The following is a 20,049-nucleotide window of genomic DNA, read 5'->3' as shown; positions in this document are numbered from 1 at the left end:
TCATTGCAACTTTTCCAATTCTACATTTATGTTATAGCAACGAAGAGGCTGGGTAACATAAATTTGTTTAATGTAGTAATTGATGAAGAACTAGTTCATTCATTTATTTACGGGCCTTATAATTTTTTAATTTTAGTTATTCATTTAAGAGTATCATGATTTTTAATTCTATAGCGTTATAATTTTAATAATGAAAGGGCTCAATTGCATTTAGTATATGATTCTTTTTTCTTGTGAGTTGACGCTTTTACATTTGTGTAGATTAATTGTTGAAACCCAATTTTGTCCCGCCTTTCTTCCAAAATATTTATTTACACTTCTAATACTTTTGAAAACTTAAAGAATAGTTATTTATCAGAACTATTAGCTTTCTATTAATATCGTCGTTCTTCATTATCCGAATGTAGTCATTTCCTGTTATTATTATTATTATTATTATTATTATTATTATTATTATTATTATTATTATTATTATTATTATTATTATTATTATATTGCGATCACTTAATATTATAATCTTCATGATCACTTTTAACATTTCTATTTGTCGTTTTACGCAAAACACATCGCATTTATTTTATACAATTAAACGATAGCATTTGCTTATTTTTTAACTTTTAAATATTATCGCACAACTATTACGATATCATATAATTTTTCATTTGAATGCAAATAAATATATTTTTATATTAAGTAATATTTTAGCACGCGTTAATATATGATTAACTAAAGAGTGTCTTTCATTCAAATTTAGAAGTTAAAGAAATTAAAGGAAGAAAGGAAAAGTCCACGCCCAAGGCCCATATTTTCGGCCCAAGTTGGCTCTAATATTCAGCCCAAACTAAGCCTATTCAGATCAGCCCAAAAGGCCCTCTAAAGCCACTATTGAAGAGTCAATCTAGACCATTTAATAAAAATGATCTGATGGACCTTATTAAGTCTCATTTTTAATTCTATTCTAGGGTTTCATTTGGTGAGGGGCAGCTGCGGCCCTTTGCCTCTTCCTCCCATTTCCTCTCTCAGAAAAAATGCCAAACTCCTTCAGCCGAAAGTGAACTTTGTTTTCACCATTTTTGTACAAAGGGGACTTCTCTAGGTGCGTCTCTATCTCATCTTCCCGTTTTCATGCTTCAAGGTATGACAAATCTCTCCATTCCAGTCAAGGTATCACCATATCGGGTAAGACGTCCAAATCCAACGTTCAAATTCAAACGGTCGTGTTGACTAAGTCTCAAGCATGGTGTTCAAAATCCCGCCTAAAGCAAACCCTAATTTTCTACTCCTATAAAAACTACTTTGGACTCCAGCAAAAAGCAAGCTTTGAATACCATCAAAAATCTCTCTAAGACTTCTATTGTTCAGTCTCGTTTGCTTGTATTTTATCAACTACACTAGTACTTTTGCTCTCTGTTTAACGAGCCTTGCTCGAAGGGGGGAACTTTTTTGGAGCAACCACTTCTCTTGTTGAAACCATTACCTCCTTCTTATTATTATTTTTTTTCCTCAAAGTATTTAGTATCTCGGATCTGAGCGTCGTTCGTTTTTTAGAGTAAGTCGGAGATCCAAAAGCCCCGTTCACTGCACCGCAAAAAGGTCGGTAAACCGTCCTTTCTTCTTCCATTGTAGTTTTCGATACATTTATGATTCTGTGAATTGCCGTTAGTTTCTTTCGAGCGTTGTTTATTTTTGTATTATGAAAAGAGATATCCGATGTGTTTATTCTAAATCTTTGGTGTTGTGAGTACGAGTTGACATTTTGTGCTTGCTGCTTCATTAGGAGTATTTTTTTTAGTTGTTGTCCATATGGAAATGAACAAGTGCTAATCCATGTACTTAAATGTCTTTGATGGAATGTACAGTCCTCTGTTTCACCATAATGTTAAAGTATTAAACGTCATATATTAGTCCCCATCTTAATGTAATAATATAGTTTCATTATTTCATCATTGTTTTGATGGAACGTTTTAGGATGATTTTTTTTAGTCACAGTCCTTTTGTGCAAGAGTTAGACAAAAAGTGGAAAGTCAAGTCTATCAAAGCCTAAATCTCTTCCATGGTTTTTCTTTACTGTTAAATATGATACACTATTAGACTATGTATAACCACTCTTGTTTTGTTAAAAATGTTTACGAATCATGTTTAATAAGGTTTTCCTGGTTATATATTCTTTAGCTGCTATGGTTGTAAATTGTCTTCGTGTTTGGCTTTGAGTGTTTTCTTTGAATAGCACCTTTTGAGGCTGCCCCGCTAATCTTTATTTCCTTTTCTTTTACATGTCCACTTTGGAGCAAATGGAGTCCTAATTCGGGACTCTCGCAAAATTGGAAGTCTCAAGACGACACTCGACATACCCTCGACATATCCGTGCTTGGAGTCGTCATTCATCATCTTCCCTAGAATGCCCGGAACAACGAGAAAATTTGCAAAACATTTGGGGTCACCTATGGCGTCCTTTCTTCTTTGTTATTCATTATATCTCTTTAGAGATTATTGCCTTATCTGTGTGTGATTTGATTTTTTTTTCTCAAGTTTGAGATTGTCTATTATGAGCCCTTTTTCTTGAGTTAGATTAGTAACTAAGTTTATTTAATTATTCGGGATCGTTAATCTAATTGGTTAAAAGACATATCGAATTTTCAGTATTTTTGGTCATTTCAATCATAAGTCATCTCCTTCTTTTATAATGTTTAAGACAAGTTCAGATTTTAAAAAGGGTTGTTGAACATTTTTTTTTTGGGGCGTATTTTCCTATCTTAAAGCTTTTAATCTCATAAGTCTTTTGAGAATTAATCGGATAGAGTTTGTGCGAGCTTAAAGTTTTGCGATTATATTGAGGTTTGGTGACTGGTATTTCTTTTCTTTCTTCTTCCATAAATGAGTTAATAAGTTTCAAGGCAAAACTGTTTCTAAAAGGTTTGAATCTAAACCGAATCTCTACATTTTAGTAGAGTTAGAAAACTATTGAAATTATTATCCCATTCTAAATCCATTTCTACCTAACTTTGGGTTCAATTTTTTTTTTTTCCCTGAAAATGGTTTTACCCTTCTCTAATTCATTTAAGAGGTCGAAGTTTAGCTTGCTTGTAAGAAATGACGTTCTCAAAGTTTTATCCATGCCTATTTCAAATATCCATTGAGAATCAAGTTTTTTTCTTAAATTCAACCGCGAAGTTCTTCAAAGGACATTTAACTTTAACATACTAATTTTTATTTTTTATTTTTTTTCATGTTTTGATCTTTAGTGTAATTTTAATTTGACGAGTAGTATTCATTCATATAATAATATTTTACATTTGTTAATTATAAGTTATTTTTCTTAAATACGTAGAGTATCTAAACACTATTTTCATAAATATTTGGATCATGCATTAATCAACCTAAGTTTGGCCGGTTAACCGTAATTAACGGATTCTAATGGATGCTTAACACCTTCCCATTAGGATATTTAGAACCCTTACCTAGAATTTATTAGGCTCGTAAGACCTTAAAAATGGAGTTTAGTTTAGCTTTATCTTCGTTAATAATTAGGTGTCCTAATTCACCATTAAAATAATTAGGTAGCGACTCCTTAAGTTAAATAATTAGGAATTACCAATATGTTATACTCCGCTTTAACTCGGTTAAAATGGGGTATAACGTTAATGATAAAGAAAAGTAATTTGACTAAGCATAAGATAAATATTTATTTCAACTTTCAACCATATACTTAACTTCTACACAAAAAATCGTACAAAAACTCCTTGCAAAAGATAAAAAGTTGACAATTATTGACAATGAATAAACACAATACTTACTGGAAAATGAAAGTAACTCCAAAAAGTAATCTATGACTTTTCATTTGATCATTTATTTCTTCTATTTATTAGAGGTGCAATTTACTATTTGGTAGTATTAAAATGTTATAGAAATAGTGTTTGGATGAGGGGTAATTTAGTCGATCAATTTTTGAAGGATATTTTCATAATCCAACTTTCATCTTTGGGGCTTCCCACTTTTAATAATATATGATATGATATGATGATTAATTGTACTGTTAAAATTTTCAATATTATCCTTTTTTCCACTATTATTCATAATATTTGCTGATGCATGTGTTCCTTGATTGTCTGATTCTTCAAGGATTCAGGTCTGCACAAAATATTTATGAATTTGTTTTTTCCTTTTTGATTTGACCAAATGCGGGGTGTGGGGTTGTGAAAATAAAGAGAGAGATGTGTTTTGAATAATAAATCAACTTTCAAACATCATTCAAGACATTTAAAATGCTATGGGTAGTGTAATTATCTTGTCAAAGTTACTGATACTGGAAAAAAAAGATTAGGATTGCAAACAAACTAGCTAATCCTCATTCAAATAATCAAATCACTTTTGTTAGAACACTCCTTCCATTAGTAAAAAAAGTTCAGTTCTAAAGTTCAAATTGGGCGTCGTTAAACCACATTTTGGACTGGGACATTACTAAAATTCTTTTATTGTTCTGTATGTCCAAAGTTTCACTAAGTTCACATTCCCATGAAGATATAACATTTTAACGTTCAATTGCGAATATTTTCTAAACTAGTTGCAAAATAATTGTTGATTACATCAATTTCTTCTTGCAATATATTCATAATAAAGACTAGTTATGGTCCTAACTCATGATTCAAGCTCAACTTTTGTAATAAAGACTAGTTATGGTCCTAACTCATGATTCAAGCTCAACTTTTTTAATGTAAAAAGAGGAGCAAATTAATTTTAAGTCAAAAATATCCTGGAAATAAAGCTAATATTTCCTTTGGATTTCCAGTTGAGCAACAATCACGAATACAAAAGAAATCACAGAGAAATGTCAGTTGAAACGGTTTGCGTTAGTGATCCACTAAGTATTCTTCAAAGGATTGAAAATGAGTATGATTTAATAGGTCCCAAAAAGAAAAGAATCTAGGGGTTCAAAATTTTTTAAATACAGAATTGTGGTTTCAACATATATTATATATACATAATAAAATAATTTTAACTTCGAAAATACATTGTAATTTTTCGCCGAGGGGGTTCGGATACCCCCTGGAACTAACGTGGCTCCGCCCCTGAATAGGTCCCAAAAAGAAAAGAATAAATACTGTTAAAACAAAATTGTGGTTTCTTCCTTTCTGAGTACATTTCTCCTCTGAAAGGGAAAGCAGACTTGAAAGAAGCATCTAGCCCTGCAAAGAAACATCAAAATTTTGATGGAACGTCTAGGACTCGGCCTGTCTTCATTATCTCATGTGGTGTAAAACAGTCGTGGCTCCTGAGTTCGACTCCATCACATCGGATGTGCTAGAAATGATTCCGGTTTTCCAGGCCTGAAATTCAGATTCATATCAAGCACCTCCGCTTACTAGTCCACTGACCCATGAACTCGTGGCTGAATTTGTAGGCAATGTTGTGCAGAATCTCAAGAATATGATTGTTGCCCGCTTTTCAGTGATCATATATTATCAAGTCAAGGATCAAATCGAAGTGGTAGAAATGAAGCTGAGAGCAATCAATACATTGTTTTCTTTCTGAGAAAAAATATGCAAATCAGAAAAACCAAGCTGCTGGTATAGTTTATGGGGCCATGTAGAAGTTGTGGCTACTCATGCTCCTTCTTGTATTTGCTTGACAAATCCATAACTCTTGAAGTTACTAATTTGCTTTCTGATTTGCTGGGGAAAAAGATTAGGCCTACTGAGCCCGGGGTTCACGGCATCTATATTCACATGCTGTGAAATTTAAGGTTTTGTGACACTCCTCACTTGTCCTCAGTTGAAGCTGTTGGATTCACTGATACTCTTCTGGACATGTGGATCCAGTTAAGAGGGATTTTTCCCTAGACTAAGGATCAAATGGAGACCCTTGCTGAGCATCTTAACACGTTGAGAACTATTAACATTTAGTTGCCATTGACTAACAACATTCTGGAGGATATGAGGATCTGTATTTTGTAAAAATGGAGACCGTGGTCATTTGATGCTGGATTTGTCGTTTACTCATTGTGTGATGGCAACATGGACAAGGAAGCTCTGAAGCGAGAACTACTTTTTTTGGTTGATGAGATTCAACATGTCAAGAAAGTGATTTATCTAGAGATCCGAGCATGGGTGCAGTTCCATTTGGTTAAGAATGAGGCACTGGACTTCTTATGTTTCCTTTTAGGCAGCTTGAAGGAGCTCCGTAGCAGCCATTCTGATTGACTTTCATCTATAAAGAACCAACTTGAAGAGTTAGAGAACAAGGCAATAATAAGCATAACACACTTCAAGGTCTTGCTGCAGAAGTCTTTGATATATAGTTGACTCTGTGTAGTTCAAGATGTTCCTCTTACTCATCTTATATGGTGGCTGTCGGACATCACAGAGGAGATTAAGCTTATTAGGACAGTTGAGCAAACCCCAGTGAAAAAAGAATACGGGAATTGCTTCCCCCACTCTTGTGTCACCTCGATTGACTGATACTCCTAGGTCCTGTGAAGAACAGGTGGATTTTGAGGATGTTAGGCAAACTATGAAATATCAACTAGTTGGTGGGACACCTCAGCTATATGTTGTCTCCATTTCTGGAATGCCTGTACAGAGATGAGTCAATTGTCTCTCGCTTTGATTTTCGAGCAGAGTATTGTGTTTCTCAGCTATACACACACAGAGAGTTGCTGCTTTTCTTTCTGAGAAGTGCTTTGGATGGGCATACTGATCTTAGAAACGAACATGAGGATGTATTAACTGATAGACTGAAAATCTCTATTGTCAAAGAGACGTCTTTTAATCATTGACGACATGTAGGAAGTAAATGCATGGGATGGTTTAAGATTATGCTCTCCAGTGCTACAAATGGTAATAAAATCATTCTGACCTCCAGACATTGGGAAGTTGTTGATTACACATAATGTGTTACTGATACCCATGATCTTCGATGAGATCGATGGTTGAATAATGAAGAAGTCGGTTGTTATTATAGAAAAAGATATCTGGAAAAAACATCTGCCCTCCTGAGCTAAGGAAAGTCCTGTCAAGAAATAGCACAGAAGTGTAAAGGGCTGCTAACAACTCATTAACAGATTCTAACTAACTTTGTTGACCTGTCCAACTAATTAACTAACTTCCAGTGCCTTGTCAACTAACTTCTAATTCCTGTTCCTTTAGCTGTGTTGAATTGTATCTTCCCTTAGCTGAATCTGAATAGCACTTTCCAAGAATACAACCCTGTAAGGTGGTAGCCCTTTACACTTTGGAAGGATAAAGAAGAAAGAATAATGTTTGTTAGAAAGAAATGGAAAGAAGTTTAGGTGCACCCGTCCATGGTGGCACAAAGGATATAGTACAGCTAAGCTATAGAAACTTACCTTGTAAACTTGAACTATACTTTTTATATTTTGGGGCATTTCAAGAGGACAGGTAGATATCAGTCTCAAAGTTAAAAATGACAATGAGAAGGCTTTGGAGGATATTGTTGAAGATTACTTGAAGGATCTTATTGGAAGAAACCTAGTCATGGACACTAAAAAAAGATCCACGAGGAAGATCAAAGCATGTCCTGTACATGGCCTATTGTTCTGCAAAGAAAAAGCACGAAATTCCTTTATGCAAGATAAAAAGGTATTTATCTCTTTAAATACTTCTCTTACTTTATATTGAATCAGACTTTTGCCTTTGTTCTTGTCATACTTAATTTCTTCATCGTGAGAGATTATGTGCCATCCCTCTACATTTTATACTCAAAAGCCCACGCCATGCCAATTATTATTCCATTGCTGTTGGGTCGACAATCTTGATGGATGAAGCCTGTCATGCTCGCATGCTCGTTCTGTACTATTTAGGGAGGTGAATGCAGATACATTCTCTTCAATGGCACATGTATCTGTCATCTTAGGCTTTAGGGTGTTGGATTTGGAGTCCATTGTTGTCGATTCTTTCCTACCAAACTTAATTGAGGTACTTTGCTGCTCAAACTGGTGAGGGTTCTATCCCATCTTCAAACAGAAATCTTTACAATCTTGCAACTCTGGTAGTTTCCTGATACTTTCTAGAAGCTGCAAGCTAAGACATGTACGCATTATTGACAGAGCTATGTTCAATTTGTAACGAGCACATGAATTCCTTCAAAATTGGAAAATTTGGCAATATTTTCTCTCTAGCGCGGAGAAGGTGGAGAGGATAGTGAGCTAAACGCCCAATCTTCAAAAGTTACAATGCATATTTGCCAATTCATGGGGTTGGTGAAAGATGACAATCAGTTCCCTGCATTAAACTCATTATCTCAACTTGAAATGCTGAAGGTGCTCTTAATCTGTATTCCAAAGATGGGTCCTTCACCATTAAACTTTCCTGTGCGTCTCAAGAAATTGACTTTATGCATTTTTCCTCTGCCACTTTCTGAAATTTCAACCATTGTCAACCTTCTCACTTCTTGAGGTACTTAAATTGCAACTTTGAAGGGGAAGATTGGGAAGTGAGAGCAGACCAGTTCCCTCAACTCAAGTTCTTGAAACTAGAAGATCTCAAAACTCTCAAAATGGAGAGCATTTTTTTTTTTTTGGGGGTGGGGCAAGGGGGGGGGGGGGGGGGTGTGGGGGGGGGTTGGTAATAAACCATAGAATGCCTATGGCTTGTTTCATGTAAAAAAGAATGGCACCTTTCATAAAATAAAGTGCAAAAATCGAACGTGAAGTTACACAAGTATATAGGCATTGCCAACATACTCATAAACAAAACTGGAGTATTAAAAGTATCTTGAGATACAGATTAACAAACCTCCTAACAATCCATATTAAGGAGGAAACATAACATCATCAACGAAAACATACCCAATATAACATCATATTTGTAAAAAGGAGGTTTCATAAAATATCGTGAAAAAATCAACAACATTCCACCAATCCATAAACAAACAAAAAAAGGGCAACCCAGTGCACTAAGCTCCCGTTATGTGCGGGGTCCGATGAAGAGCCGGACCAATCCATAAACATTAAAAAGAAATGAAGTCATAACTTTCTTAAACAAAATTCATATACCAATCCATAAACGTTAAAAGTAAATGAAGTCATAACTTATCAGAAAAGTCCATAAGACTACTAGTGAAACAAGCCACAAAAGTATTACAGGAGAGACAAAGCAGCAAACACCCCTCTGCTACAACCAGCAACGTCATAGCTTATCAGAAAAGTCCATAAGACTACTAGTGAAACAAGCCCCAAAAGTATTACAGTGGAGAGACAAAGCAGCAAACACCCCTCTGCTACAACCAGCAACAACAAACAATAGCTGCAATAACCAAAAACACAATACAACGCATAAGCTCACAAAAAAAAAAATTAAAAAAAAAAAAAAACCCAGAAAGAAAGAAGGATGAGGTCACTCATAACTGATCCTCAGAGAAATGGAAAATTTCAACACATAAGGTCACTTCCTCCGCCTAAAACCCCCTTACAACTTTTTGCTGTAAATATAATTTTTTACTGGAATTGTAAAGAAATTTTACTTGGAATTTCTTTTAAGAACCGCTAAAGTTTTAAACCGAATATGTACAAGCATGTCAACAAGAAAATATATTCAAGGGAGCAGAAATGAGTGATAAAATAGCAGTATTTGCTTAAAATTGTACCTGCAATCAGATTGGAAATGAACTGAAGGTTGCAGACTTGCAGCCCTAATATTTCAATGCTAAGAAAAGACTTTAACGTCGCATTTGTGCCCGTTACCAACTCTTGTTTTTTTGATATTCCTGGCTGAGTTGGAAACGTCTTCACTGCATGATTTTACCTCAATGTATTGCAAATGACCCAGTTCCTCAAAACAATCAGGGATTGCTTCGAGATGTAAACACCTATCCAGAACCAATTTCTTGAGGCAACTGAAGGCTTCCTCAGACACTACCCATTTTGAGAGTTTGAGATTTTCTAGTTCCAAGAATTTTAGCTGATGGAACCCATTATCTCTAACTTCCCATTCATCCCTCTCGAAGACGACTTGTTGCAGTTTAAGTACCTCAAGGTTGAGAAGGTTGGCAATGGTAGAAATCTCAACAGACGGCAGAGGAAATTTGCATAATGTCAATTTCTTAAGATTCATTGGAAAGTTTAATCTTGAAGGACCTATCTCTGGAATACTGGTGAAGACCGCGTTTAGTGTTTCAAGTTGAGATAATGAGTCAAATACAGGGAAACGATTTTCATTCTCTCCCCAACGCCCTGAATCGGCAAATATGCATCTTAACTTCCGAAGATTGGGTGTTCTTCCTGCTATCCTCTCCATGTTGTCCGCATTGGAAACATATATTGAGGAAAGTGTTGCCAAATTGTCCAGTTTTGAGAATCTTTCATCAGGAGATTCTTGTGCATCACGCAAATCAAACAAAGCACTGTCACTAATGCTTATATTTCTCAACTTACTCAGCTTCCAAAGAGTATCTGGCAACAGTACCTGTCCTGCATTTCTTTTGACAATGAACGTTTGAAGATTCAAGAGGTTTTCTATGGATGATGGGATAGAATCCTCAGTGGTTTGAACAGCAAGGTACTTCAGAAGCTTAAGTTCAGTGGGAAAAGATTTCACATCAACAAACTCCAAATCCAACACCCTGAGAAATTTGAAGTTGTCGAAGATGGTAGAGGCATGTCCCATTGAAGAGCATGTATTATTGCTAAGCTCCCTGAATAACATTGAACGAGCGTGTGAGCAAGATGGCCTCCATCCAGAAAGATCATCTTGATTAGAACAAAATGATAAGCGGCGGTGCACAGGATTTTCGGAATAAAAATGTGGATAATTGGCATCTCGGTCTCTACATAGAAAATTTAAGTAGATAAGGAACAAGACAAAACAGATGACTAATCAAAACTTAGAGAAACAAATAAAGAGGTAAGTACCTTTTTTGCCACAAAAGGAAATTGTCTTTCTCAGCTTTCTCCTTGCAGAACTCGAGCATTATATCGTGCACACGACATGTTTTGATCTTCCCGGTTGATCTCCTCTTACTTACCATAACGAGGTTTCTTCCAATAAGATCCTCCAAGTAATGTTCTGCCATATCCTCCAAACTTTTCTCCTCATCATTTTTTATGAATCTCTCAGCGATCCATAAGCTTGTTATTTTTGACACAGAAATTTCTCTGTCCTCTAAAAATGCTCCAAAATATAAAAAACACGGCTTCAGTTTATAAGGTAAATCATTGTAACTTAATTTTACTAATTCCTTTGCGGCATCCTGCACCTGTTCACCAATACTTAATTCTATCCGCATCCAACATCTTTCTGTCTTATCCATCTTTGCTAGAAGACCAGCCACTAAAACAATAGAAAGTGGTAGCCCTTTACACTTCTTTGCTATTTTTTGCCCAACTTCATTTAGCTCTTCTGGGCAATTTGCTTCCCCGAATACCTTTTTTTGTAGTAACAACCAACTTTCTGAATCGTCCAGACTACGCAAATTATAGGGTTCAGTGACACATGTAGCATGCACAGCAACTTCTTTATGTCTGCTGGTCAAAATGATTCTGCTACCTTTTCCATTATCAGGAAAGCATGATTTCAAGTCCTCCCATGCTTCTACTCTCCACACGTCGTCAATGATTAAGAGGTATCTCTTTGGCAGTAGAATTTTCGTAGTCTATCAGCTAATTCACCAGCATCTCTTTTACTAATTTCAATGGGCTCATTATGATTAGCAGAACTCAAAATGGAAAATAGCAAGTCTTTACGCGTGTATTCTTGTGAAACACGGCACTCTGCCCAGAAATCAAAATGGGAAACAATTACATTATCATTGACAAAACTTCGAGCAAGGGTCGTTTTCCCTGATCCGGCCATACCCACAATGGAAACAACATCCAGTTTTTTTTCTCCCCGAACTAGTCGATCTTTTATAGTTATCCAGACATCCCCAAAACCAATGAGCTCTTTGCTGGTACCACTTGTCATATTCTTTTTCTCGGATTCGGTCAACTCTTTCTTAATGAGATCAATCTCCCTTTTGATTTCCGAGAGCCACATTGTAAGATAAGTAAGAGGTACATCTCCAATTGCAAATGAATCAAGTATGTACTCTACCTCATAAGCCTTATCAACGACTCTTCCAACAATATTTTGAAGTTCATTATGCTTGTTATAGACTTGTTCTGCTACACGCATCAGGAAAGGCTCAAAAAATTTCAGCTCCTCATTGATTACTTCAAGTTGATTCTTGACAGAAGCAAGTGAAGCAGAATAACCAGAAAGGAACCCCTTCAAACTGTCAAGAAAGTAACTGGAAAAGACCAATTTATCATCTTTAGGCAAATGGGATGTTACCCACTCTCGGATCTTGCGATAAATGTCTGTTTTGACATTGTCAATGACCAAAAGTAATTCTTGATGCCAATCTTCCTTGTTGCTATCTCCAAATGAGTAGACAACAAGTGCAGCATGAATGACCTCCCTCAAAAGCAGTTTGCAGAAATCCATCTTCATCTCATCCTGAATGTCATTAATCAACGGTAACTCATTCACAAAAATTCTCAACGATTTAAGCTGTTCTGCAAGGGATTCTTCTTGATGTACAGTCAAGGAAGAAGACTCTGTTAACTCCATGGACATTTGCTGAAGAGTTTGCATGAATTCATCCGCTGCTTCAATCAGGGACATGAGGGCGAAAGTGCCTGATGATAACTTTAAATATCTCTGGATGTCTGTGCAGATGACTCGGAAGCGTCGCTTAATACGTTGAATCATTTCCTCCAGTTTATCAGGAAGGCTACATCCCATACTGATGTAGAATGCAATTGCTGTGTAGGTAGCCACATAATCAGCATGACGCAAGAAAGTTTGCCAGCAGTCTTGTTCTGAACTGCATATCTTTCCGAGAAAGCGCACAAAGTTCTTGAGTGCTCTCAACTCCTTTTCGACCAATTCAACTTGAGCCTTGGCAGAAGAATATGTGCTGCTCTGTGCCTCATTAGACACAGCAGGTGGCTTGTCGCCGAGGCGTACAATCAGCAGGTCCTTGGCATTCTGTACAACCTTGTCTATGTATTCCACCACAGGTTCGTGTGTCAGAGGATTCGTAGTAACAGCTGGAGCTGTAGTTTCAAAATAACAACCACACTCGTCTGGGATATTGTACCTGAGAAACTTAATGGTTTCTAGCACATCAGAGTAGTGAAATTTACAGCCAGAGTCGAACACACGTGCTGCAAATTCCAGAACACTTTTGATATTTATTTGCAGGTCTTCACTCTCCAACAGGAGAAATTTCTCCAGAAACCATAGCTCTGTCTTCATCAACTCTATTTCTTCCTCGCTGTATTCAGGAAATTTATCTTCTATACATAGCAGAAGGATTCCTAGATCAGTAACATATTTAGCGGGATCCATTGACATATTTCTCTGTAATTCCTTTTGCTTTTTGACATTGTCTCTTAACTGAAAACACAAACGAATTAAACAAGGGTTTAGCTTCAGAACTTTGACTATATATACCAGTACAAGAAACTATAATAACTGGGTTGGGGGTGTTGATAGTTATATATTCCTCAAGTTTTGTGAGCTTATTTGATGCGATTTTCATGTGAAGTTAGAGATTTCAAATGATTGCTAATTTATATCGCTTTGTATCTAGGTGAAGAGGAGCCTAACTTGAGAGCAAAATGGATGAAACAAAGAAGAAGCAAGTAAAAAATTGAAGAAAATAAAGGTGCGTGAATGCCCATCGTGCAGGCAAGGCAGTGAGTGAACAAGCTGCGGACAGGGCTGCGCAGTTAGTGCGCGTTTGGGATTTCGCTGTGTGTTTGGGACTTCAGCTGCATGACCGCACAGCAGCTCGTAGGGAAACATTAAATCAAGGCTAATTCGGGAATTTCAAGGACAGGCCCCTGAAGCTATATAAGGTTTTGACTCGTCTATTTAGGTGAGCTCGAAACTTTTGATCATTATAATCTGTGTCATCAAGCACAATTAGCACCTTGTTAAAACAAAGTCTGCTCAAAATCATGAACTTCCCCTCTTGCTTGTTCTTGACGTAATTATCTTTTTCTCCTAACAGTTCAGACAGAAGGATATTTTGTAAAGGATATTCTTTTTGTCATATTCTTTAAAATCCGCAAGAAAAGAAGCAGCTTCAAATTGATAAGATAGGGTATGAAAGATTGCTAGTGCTATTGTTGTTTTACCGATTCCACCCATTTCCCAGATCCCCACAATCAGAACATCATCGATTTCTATCTCAAGTAGGGACTTACTTTCTCTAATCCCACATCTAGCAAAGAAAAAGAACAAGTGCACTTGCAAATTTTGGAAGCAATGTCGTTGACGATCTGCCGAATAATCTCTGATTCATCCCTACAAAAATAAGAAGATTGTTTGTGGAAAATGTAAGAAAATCAAGTATTAGTAAGTATTTCATATTGTTCATGTTCAGCAGTGTATTAATTAAATAGGAAACATTTGCAAAACTTGAATAGTTTAGGAGGGTTTTATGTATTCTAGGCACAATGCCTTCTTACTGATAGAAATAAACTTATATAATCAACCATCACTCTTTTTGCAGAAAAAATAAAAACATTTTTTACGTCTAAATGATAATCAATGAAATTAGATTGTGCATGCAGCATTCTTAGCTCAATGATATATTGATTTGATTTCCACTTTTTAGATTTGGTAAATATGAAAAATTTATTTTTTGATTCTGTTTAACTCATTTTTGAGGTATAGATTCTTTGTTCTACAGTAGAATATGTCTAGGCTTCAGCACAGAAGCATCCAAATTTGAATGGAAATTATTCCTAAAGTTTTTAACTCACCCGTCACGGATATGCCATCCCTTTAGATTTGCGACAGCAGTTAGGGCAGTCCTCCATCCTTGCACCATCTGCATCCCCTGATCCTTATACCTTAATTCGGTAAATATGAAAAATTTATTGAGTTTTGATTCTGTTTAACTCATTTTTGAGGTATAGATTCCTTGTTCAACAGTAGAATATGTCTAGGCTTCACAGAAGCATCCAAATTTGAATGGAAATTATTCCTAAAGTTTTTAACTCACCAGCCATGGGTAAACTGTGCTGGTAGACGTGCGGCAGCAGTTAGGTCAGTCATCCATCCTTGCACCTTCTGCATCCCTTTAGGCTTATACCTTAATACATGTTCTGCAAAGGCATCTCCAAAGCGCCCACTTTGGTTTCGAACATCTGATGGATTCACATGATAGTAGACTGGTAGGACTGTTAGTCCACTTTTGTCCTTGCATTCCATGATCTTCTCTAGTTCTTTGAAGCACCGACTCGATTCAGCATACTTCGTTGACAAAATGATGAGGGCAAGTTGAGACCCTTCTATAGCTCTCGAGAGTTCTTGTAAGACCGAATCGCCGTGCTCTAGCCTTGCATATCTAAAGGTAAATATTCCCCTGTTTTTCAAACCACTTACCAAGCTACGCGTAAATCTGGTTTCAGTATCCTCAATCATACAACTTAGAAACACATCGTGCTTCCATCGACGACGGTCCTGTGAATTACTCGCAGAAGAAGAAGATGATGCCATGAATTCAATTAATTCGTTGAAATTTGAGAAGAAAGAAAAAAACTTCTGTGAATAGAATGTGGTTGTGATGAGAGAGAAATTGATGATATTTGGGACAAAGTTGGAGTATATGAAAAACGATGGGCTCTACTCCTATTGAATTATTGGTATTGGACCAGTCAATAGATACATTTTCATTGAATGTTATTTTATTCATACATAACAGAGAAGTAAGTAGTAGGAAATTTATGGAGTCAATTCCAAAACGGGAACAAATTGTGGACAAAAATGCCCTGCGTGCAGCACATGCTGCAGCAAGTGCCACTCGCATGCACAACATGCTGCAGCAAGTGCCACTCGCAGGTGCTGCATGCACAACATGCTGCAGCAAGTGCTGCCAGAAAGTGCTGCTTGTTCTATTTTTGCTCTATTTTGCTCCATTTTGCTATGTTTTGCTCCGTTATGCTCTCCGGACATTTTATCCTACAAAACGACATAAATACACAAAAAATAACACCAAAAGTGCTTGAAGAGTCACAAAAGCTTAAGGAATTAGCATCGAATATCCCGTAATTTCGCGGCACGTCAAGGACTTAACCGTAACGGAGCGATTAAGTCCTTTATAGGACCCAAGTAAAAAAAAAAAAAAAATTATAACGCAGTATTTTACTGCGTTATACAAGCAGTTAAAAAAAATTTGGTCAATTTTTTTTTCTGCAACACTTAGTGTTTTTTTATACTTTGACCAACAATTAGTCATGTGTCAAGACTCCGAAAAGTCAATATTTTATATAGAACTTGATATATTTTTTTCTGTGTACAATAATGTAGGCTCAACACATCAAGGATACGTAAACGTTCGGATCATCATTTTAGGAGTTGAAAAGGTGGCAGAAGCTTATTTTAGTCAACTTTATATGTCGAGAAAATTAGTCAGCTTTATTTTGAAAACTTGAAACCACAAAAGTGAAATTGACATTCATAGATACATTTTCCCGGAATTTTTACGTTGAAATCTATTGCGTATCATCATATTATAAGTAAAGAAAACTAAAAATTTCACGACAATTTGGGGGGAAATTGAAATTGAATAGGATAACAGGTGTTTTTCAGCAATTTATTGATAATTATCCTTATTTCTGCAAATATTAGGTTTTTATCAATTTATTATGTTAAATTAATTTCAGTAATCATTGTTTTTCATGGCAAGCACATACACAATACTAAAATTTTATTTCAGTAAATAATCATTTTTTAGTTCTTTACAACACAGTACTTTTTTCAAGTATCAAACACATTTTTATTTACATTTTTTTAATTGCATATTAGTACTTATATTTTCATGCTAGTGTATTCAGGCTCGTGCTAAGCCCGGACCCGAACTACATTTAATTTATACTTGCAACTTTTTTTTGTTTTCTTGCTATTCCTGCTTTGTTTTTGTAATATTATATTAGTTGTAAAAGTAGTTCGATAATATCTCAATATTTTTAAAATATTAAATTAAGTTTTTGATAGTAAAATCTTTTACCTTATCTTGGATTAACTTCATTATATTTTCCTCAATTAAACTTATATTTAATAACTCATTTTTTGCAAAAAAAATTACAATGTCTAAGTAATATCGAAAATATTTGATGCTACAAATTATTGTATGATAACGTCAATGAAGTTAACTTACAAATAAAGATAGCATTTAAAATTAAATAATTAAAAGTCCTGATATAAGATCCACATATATTTGCGGCATCAGTTAGGGCAGTCCTCCATCCTTGCACCTTCTGCATCCCCTCATCCTTATACCTTAATTCATGTTCTGCAAAGGCATCTGCAAAGTTCCCACTTTGCATTCGAACATGTAATGGATCCATGTGATAGAAGACTGGTATGACTGTAAGTCCACTTTTGTCCTTGCATTCCATAATCTTCACTAGTTCATTCAAGCACCAACTCGAGCTAGCATAACCCCGTGAGAAAATGACGAGGGCAAATTGACTCACTTCGATAGCTTTCAAGATTTGTTCTTCGACCGAATAGCCATGATCTAGCATTTTATCATCTTTAAAGGTCACTATTCCCCTGTTTTTCAAACCTTGGTACAAGTGAGCCGCAAATGTGTTTCCAATATCGAAACCTATAAAACTTAGAAACACATCGTACTTGAATGGAGGACGGTACTGTAAATTACTCGCAGAAGAAGAAGATGATGCCATGAATTCAATTAATTCCTTGAAATTTGAGAAGAAAGAAAAAAACTTGTGTGAATAGACTGTGGTGTGTGATGAGAGAGAAATTGATGATATTTGGGACAAAGTTGGAGTATATGAAAAACGATGGGTCTACTCCAATTGAATTATTGGTATTGGACCAGTCAAAAGATACATTTTCATTGAATATGATTATTATTCATATTCATACATAATAGAGAATTAAGTAGTAGGAAATTTCTGTGATAGAAGACCCACGTCTCCGCCCTCTTTGGCTCCGTATTACCACAGTAGTAACATGTACACAATGGACAGCTCAAATTGGAGCGTCGCTGTTCCTCCTCCGCTCACAACTTACTTCTTTTTAATTTTAGGTCTAATTGTAAAATTTGGGATTTTATCCTTCAGAAATGAACTCTTTTTTTGGTCTAGGGATATATAAGTACTAGTTTGCTTGATACAGATAAAGACACATCAATGGTGATAACAATCATAAGGAAGAAAAAAAAAGAAGGGTAAAATCGAAAAATTTAAAACTAAATAAAAAAATCAAATGTACACTCTATGTATTTTATTAACCATGATGGTTCGACTTGAAACTATAATCCATGCATCATTAGTTTCTGAACCATCCAATACTATGGATGGCCAACAAGAATTGCTGTGGGATGGATAAGATTGCGCCCTATGTTTTCACCAAATCTTGTAAACCTACTATATTTAAGTAATATAATGAGATTAAAATGCATGTTAATTAACCATGATTAAATGCTAATGGTCAATGTACAAACACATGTCAAATATTTATTAGCTTGGTGTAAACAGCGGGTGCGGGTAAATTTTTACTGCCAAGATACTCTACCAACTAAGCAAGTCTTGTCCTCTAGCTTTCTTTTTACTTTTTTTATATGATGGTAGTGTCCGAGTTAACTCGTGCCACCTCAACTATTTTTTTGGATACTACCATCAGACTTAAGCAGAAGGAAGTTAATTTACCTAATGGTTTTTGCCTCCAATATAATGGTTCTTCTCTCACTTTATTGACCATTAGACACACCTTTTAGATCAAATTACTTCTCGGTATTCAACAGACTGAATTAATAAAAAAAAATATAAATAAAATAGGTAAAATGAAACGCATTACTCAACAAATTATGAGCCTGTTTATTTGAAATTCTAAAATACGTTAATGGCTAAATTAAGGTAGAATCCAAGCAATTTCTCTGTCAAATGACAACGCGCGACGACTTGGCTTCATTGTGATGGAAGATAATAACCAATTAACAACGTTCTCTGCTCGCAATAATTTTTTTGAGAAGAAAATAAATCAAATAGATAACATGTTTCCACTCGCCAACACAAACATTGTTGGATATAAATACTTTGCCATCATCAATATAGAAAGATACATAAGGATCCAGTCTAAATAGCCAACAAGATTTTGCCAGAGGCGGCTCCCATTTGGATATAGATATTTTTTACACCCTCCGTTCCAATTTAAGACACACGTGACCGCCAGTAACATACATCCGTTTGGGGCATCCATCGTTAATTTTGCCCATTCAAATTTTGAATAAAATATTCTATAAGTCGTTATTGACACACACATTTATACTACTTTTGAAAATTTTCAAAAAAACTATATTTTTGTTAATTGGTTAAAATAATGGATTACTTTGGTCAAAGAGTCCTTTAATGCCTTCATCCAATTATCCTCCTTTTTTCACTTCTCGAAATTCTTCATACCTAAATTGCTCTTATGGCAATCTTTTTAAGATTTGGAAGTCGAAAAGAAATAAACATCAAAACCATTTTTCTCCTCCAAAATTGATTTCTCCTATGCAAATTGCCCTAGCTTTACTTACACTTTGCAAAATATAGAATTTGTCATTGTGTGAGTTCAACTCTTCTTATTTATATGTTTTAATTGTACTGTCAAAATTTTCAATACTATCGTTATTTTCCCACTATAATTCATACAGATACCCAAAATTTAATATATCATCGTGTTCCTTGATTATCTGATTCTTCAAGGATTCAAGTCTGCACAAAATATTTATGAATTTGTTTTTTTCCTTTTTGGTTTGACCAAATTGGGGGAGAGGGAGCGGGGGCGTGGGGTTTGTGGAAATAACAAGAGAGATGTGTTTTGAATAATAAATCAACTTTCAAACATCATTCAACACATTTAAAATGCTATGGATACAGAGTTACTGATACTGGAAAAAAAGATTAGGATTGCAAACAAACTAGTGAATCCTCTTTTTGAAAAATCAAATCCCTTTTAGTTAGAACACTCCTTTCATTAGTCAAAAAAGTTCAGCTCTAACGTTCAAATTAGACGCTTTCAAAAT

The 20,049-nt window shown here is 35.4% G+C and overlaps 3 protein-coding genes across 3 annotated transcripts; all 3 read right to left on the bottom strand.

Moving 5' to 3' along the window:
- Positions 1-8,800: 8,800 nt before the first annotated feature.
- LOC132061474 (putative late blight resistance protein homolog R1A-3) lies at positions 8,801-14,153 on the bottom strand. Its single transcript, XM_059454288.1, is given in 6 exon segments — positions 8,801-9,260; positions 9,601-10,779; positions 10,865-11,594; positions 11,597-13,394; positions 13,933-14,006; positions 14,141-14,153. Coding segments are annotated over 5 exon segments (3,735 nt in total). The 3' UTR covers positions 8,801-9,260; positions 9,601-9,659.
- On the bottom strand, positions 13,691-15,509 carry LOC132061473 (TMV resistance protein N-like). Its single transcript, XM_059454287.1, has 3 exons — positions 15,103-15,509; positions 14,771-14,860; positions 13,691-14,309 (listed from the first exon to the last, which is right to left on the bottom strand). Exons 1-3 carry the CDS (start codon positions 15,507-15,509, stop codon positions 14,189-14,191), a joined length of 618 nt encoding a protein of 205 aa, XP_059310270.1. The 3' UTR covers positions 13,691-14,188.
- A 225-nt stretch (positions 15,510-15,734) lies between these two features.
- On the bottom strand, positions 15,735-17,701 carry LOC132061472 (toll/interleukin-1 receptor-like protein). The gene is made up of 2 exons (XM_059454286.1): positions 17,267-17,701; positions 15,735-15,971 (listed from the first exon to the last, which is right to left on the bottom strand). The coding sequence occupies exons 1-2, from the start codon at positions 17,699-17,701 to the stop codon at positions 15,735-15,737; spliced, it is 672 nt and encodes a 223-aa protein (XP_059310269.1).
- Positions 17,702-20,049: the final 2,348 nt, after the last annotated feature.

Source organism: Lycium ferocissimum, chromosome 6 (genome assembly GCF_029784015.1).
Source record: "Lycium ferocissimum isolate CSIRO_LF1 chromosome 6, AGI_CSIRO_Lferr_CH_V1, whole genome shotgun sequence".
In the NCBI taxonomy this organism is placed as follows: domain Eukaryota; kingdom Viridiplantae; phylum Streptophyta; class Magnoliopsida; order Solanales; family Solanaceae; genus Lycium; species Lycium ferocissimum.
The sequence above is the reverse complement of the archived record's forward strand: the minus strand, read 5'-3'. Positions and strand labels throughout refer to the sequence as shown.

What these genes read in the sequence shown, in the direction of transcription:
- LOC132061472 (XM_059454286.1), bottom strand. Translation starts at nt 17,701, where the DNA reads ATGGCATCATCTTCTTCTTCTGCGAGTAATTTACAGTACCGTCCTCCA. An exon ending in AGGATGAGGGGATGCAGAAG is followed by an intron (nt 15,972 to 17,266) that starts GTGCAAGGATGG and finishes GTCGTTTTGTAG; the next exon opens with GATAAAATGTCCGGAGAGCA.
- LOC132061473 (XM_059454287.1), bottom strand. Translation starts at nt 15,509, where the DNA reads ATGGCATCATCTTCTTCTTCTGCGAGTAATTCACAGGACCGTCGTCGA. An exon ending in TTTGCAGAACATGTATTAAG is followed by an intron (nt 14,861 to 15,102) that starts GTATAAGCCTAA and finishes TACCGAATTAAG; the next exon opens with GTATAAGGATCAGGGGATGC. An exon ending in GGATGGCATATCCGTGACGG is followed by an intron (nt 14,310 to 14,770) that starts GTGAGTTAAAAA and finishes TTATTTTTGTAG; the next exon opens with GGATGAATCAGAGATTATTC.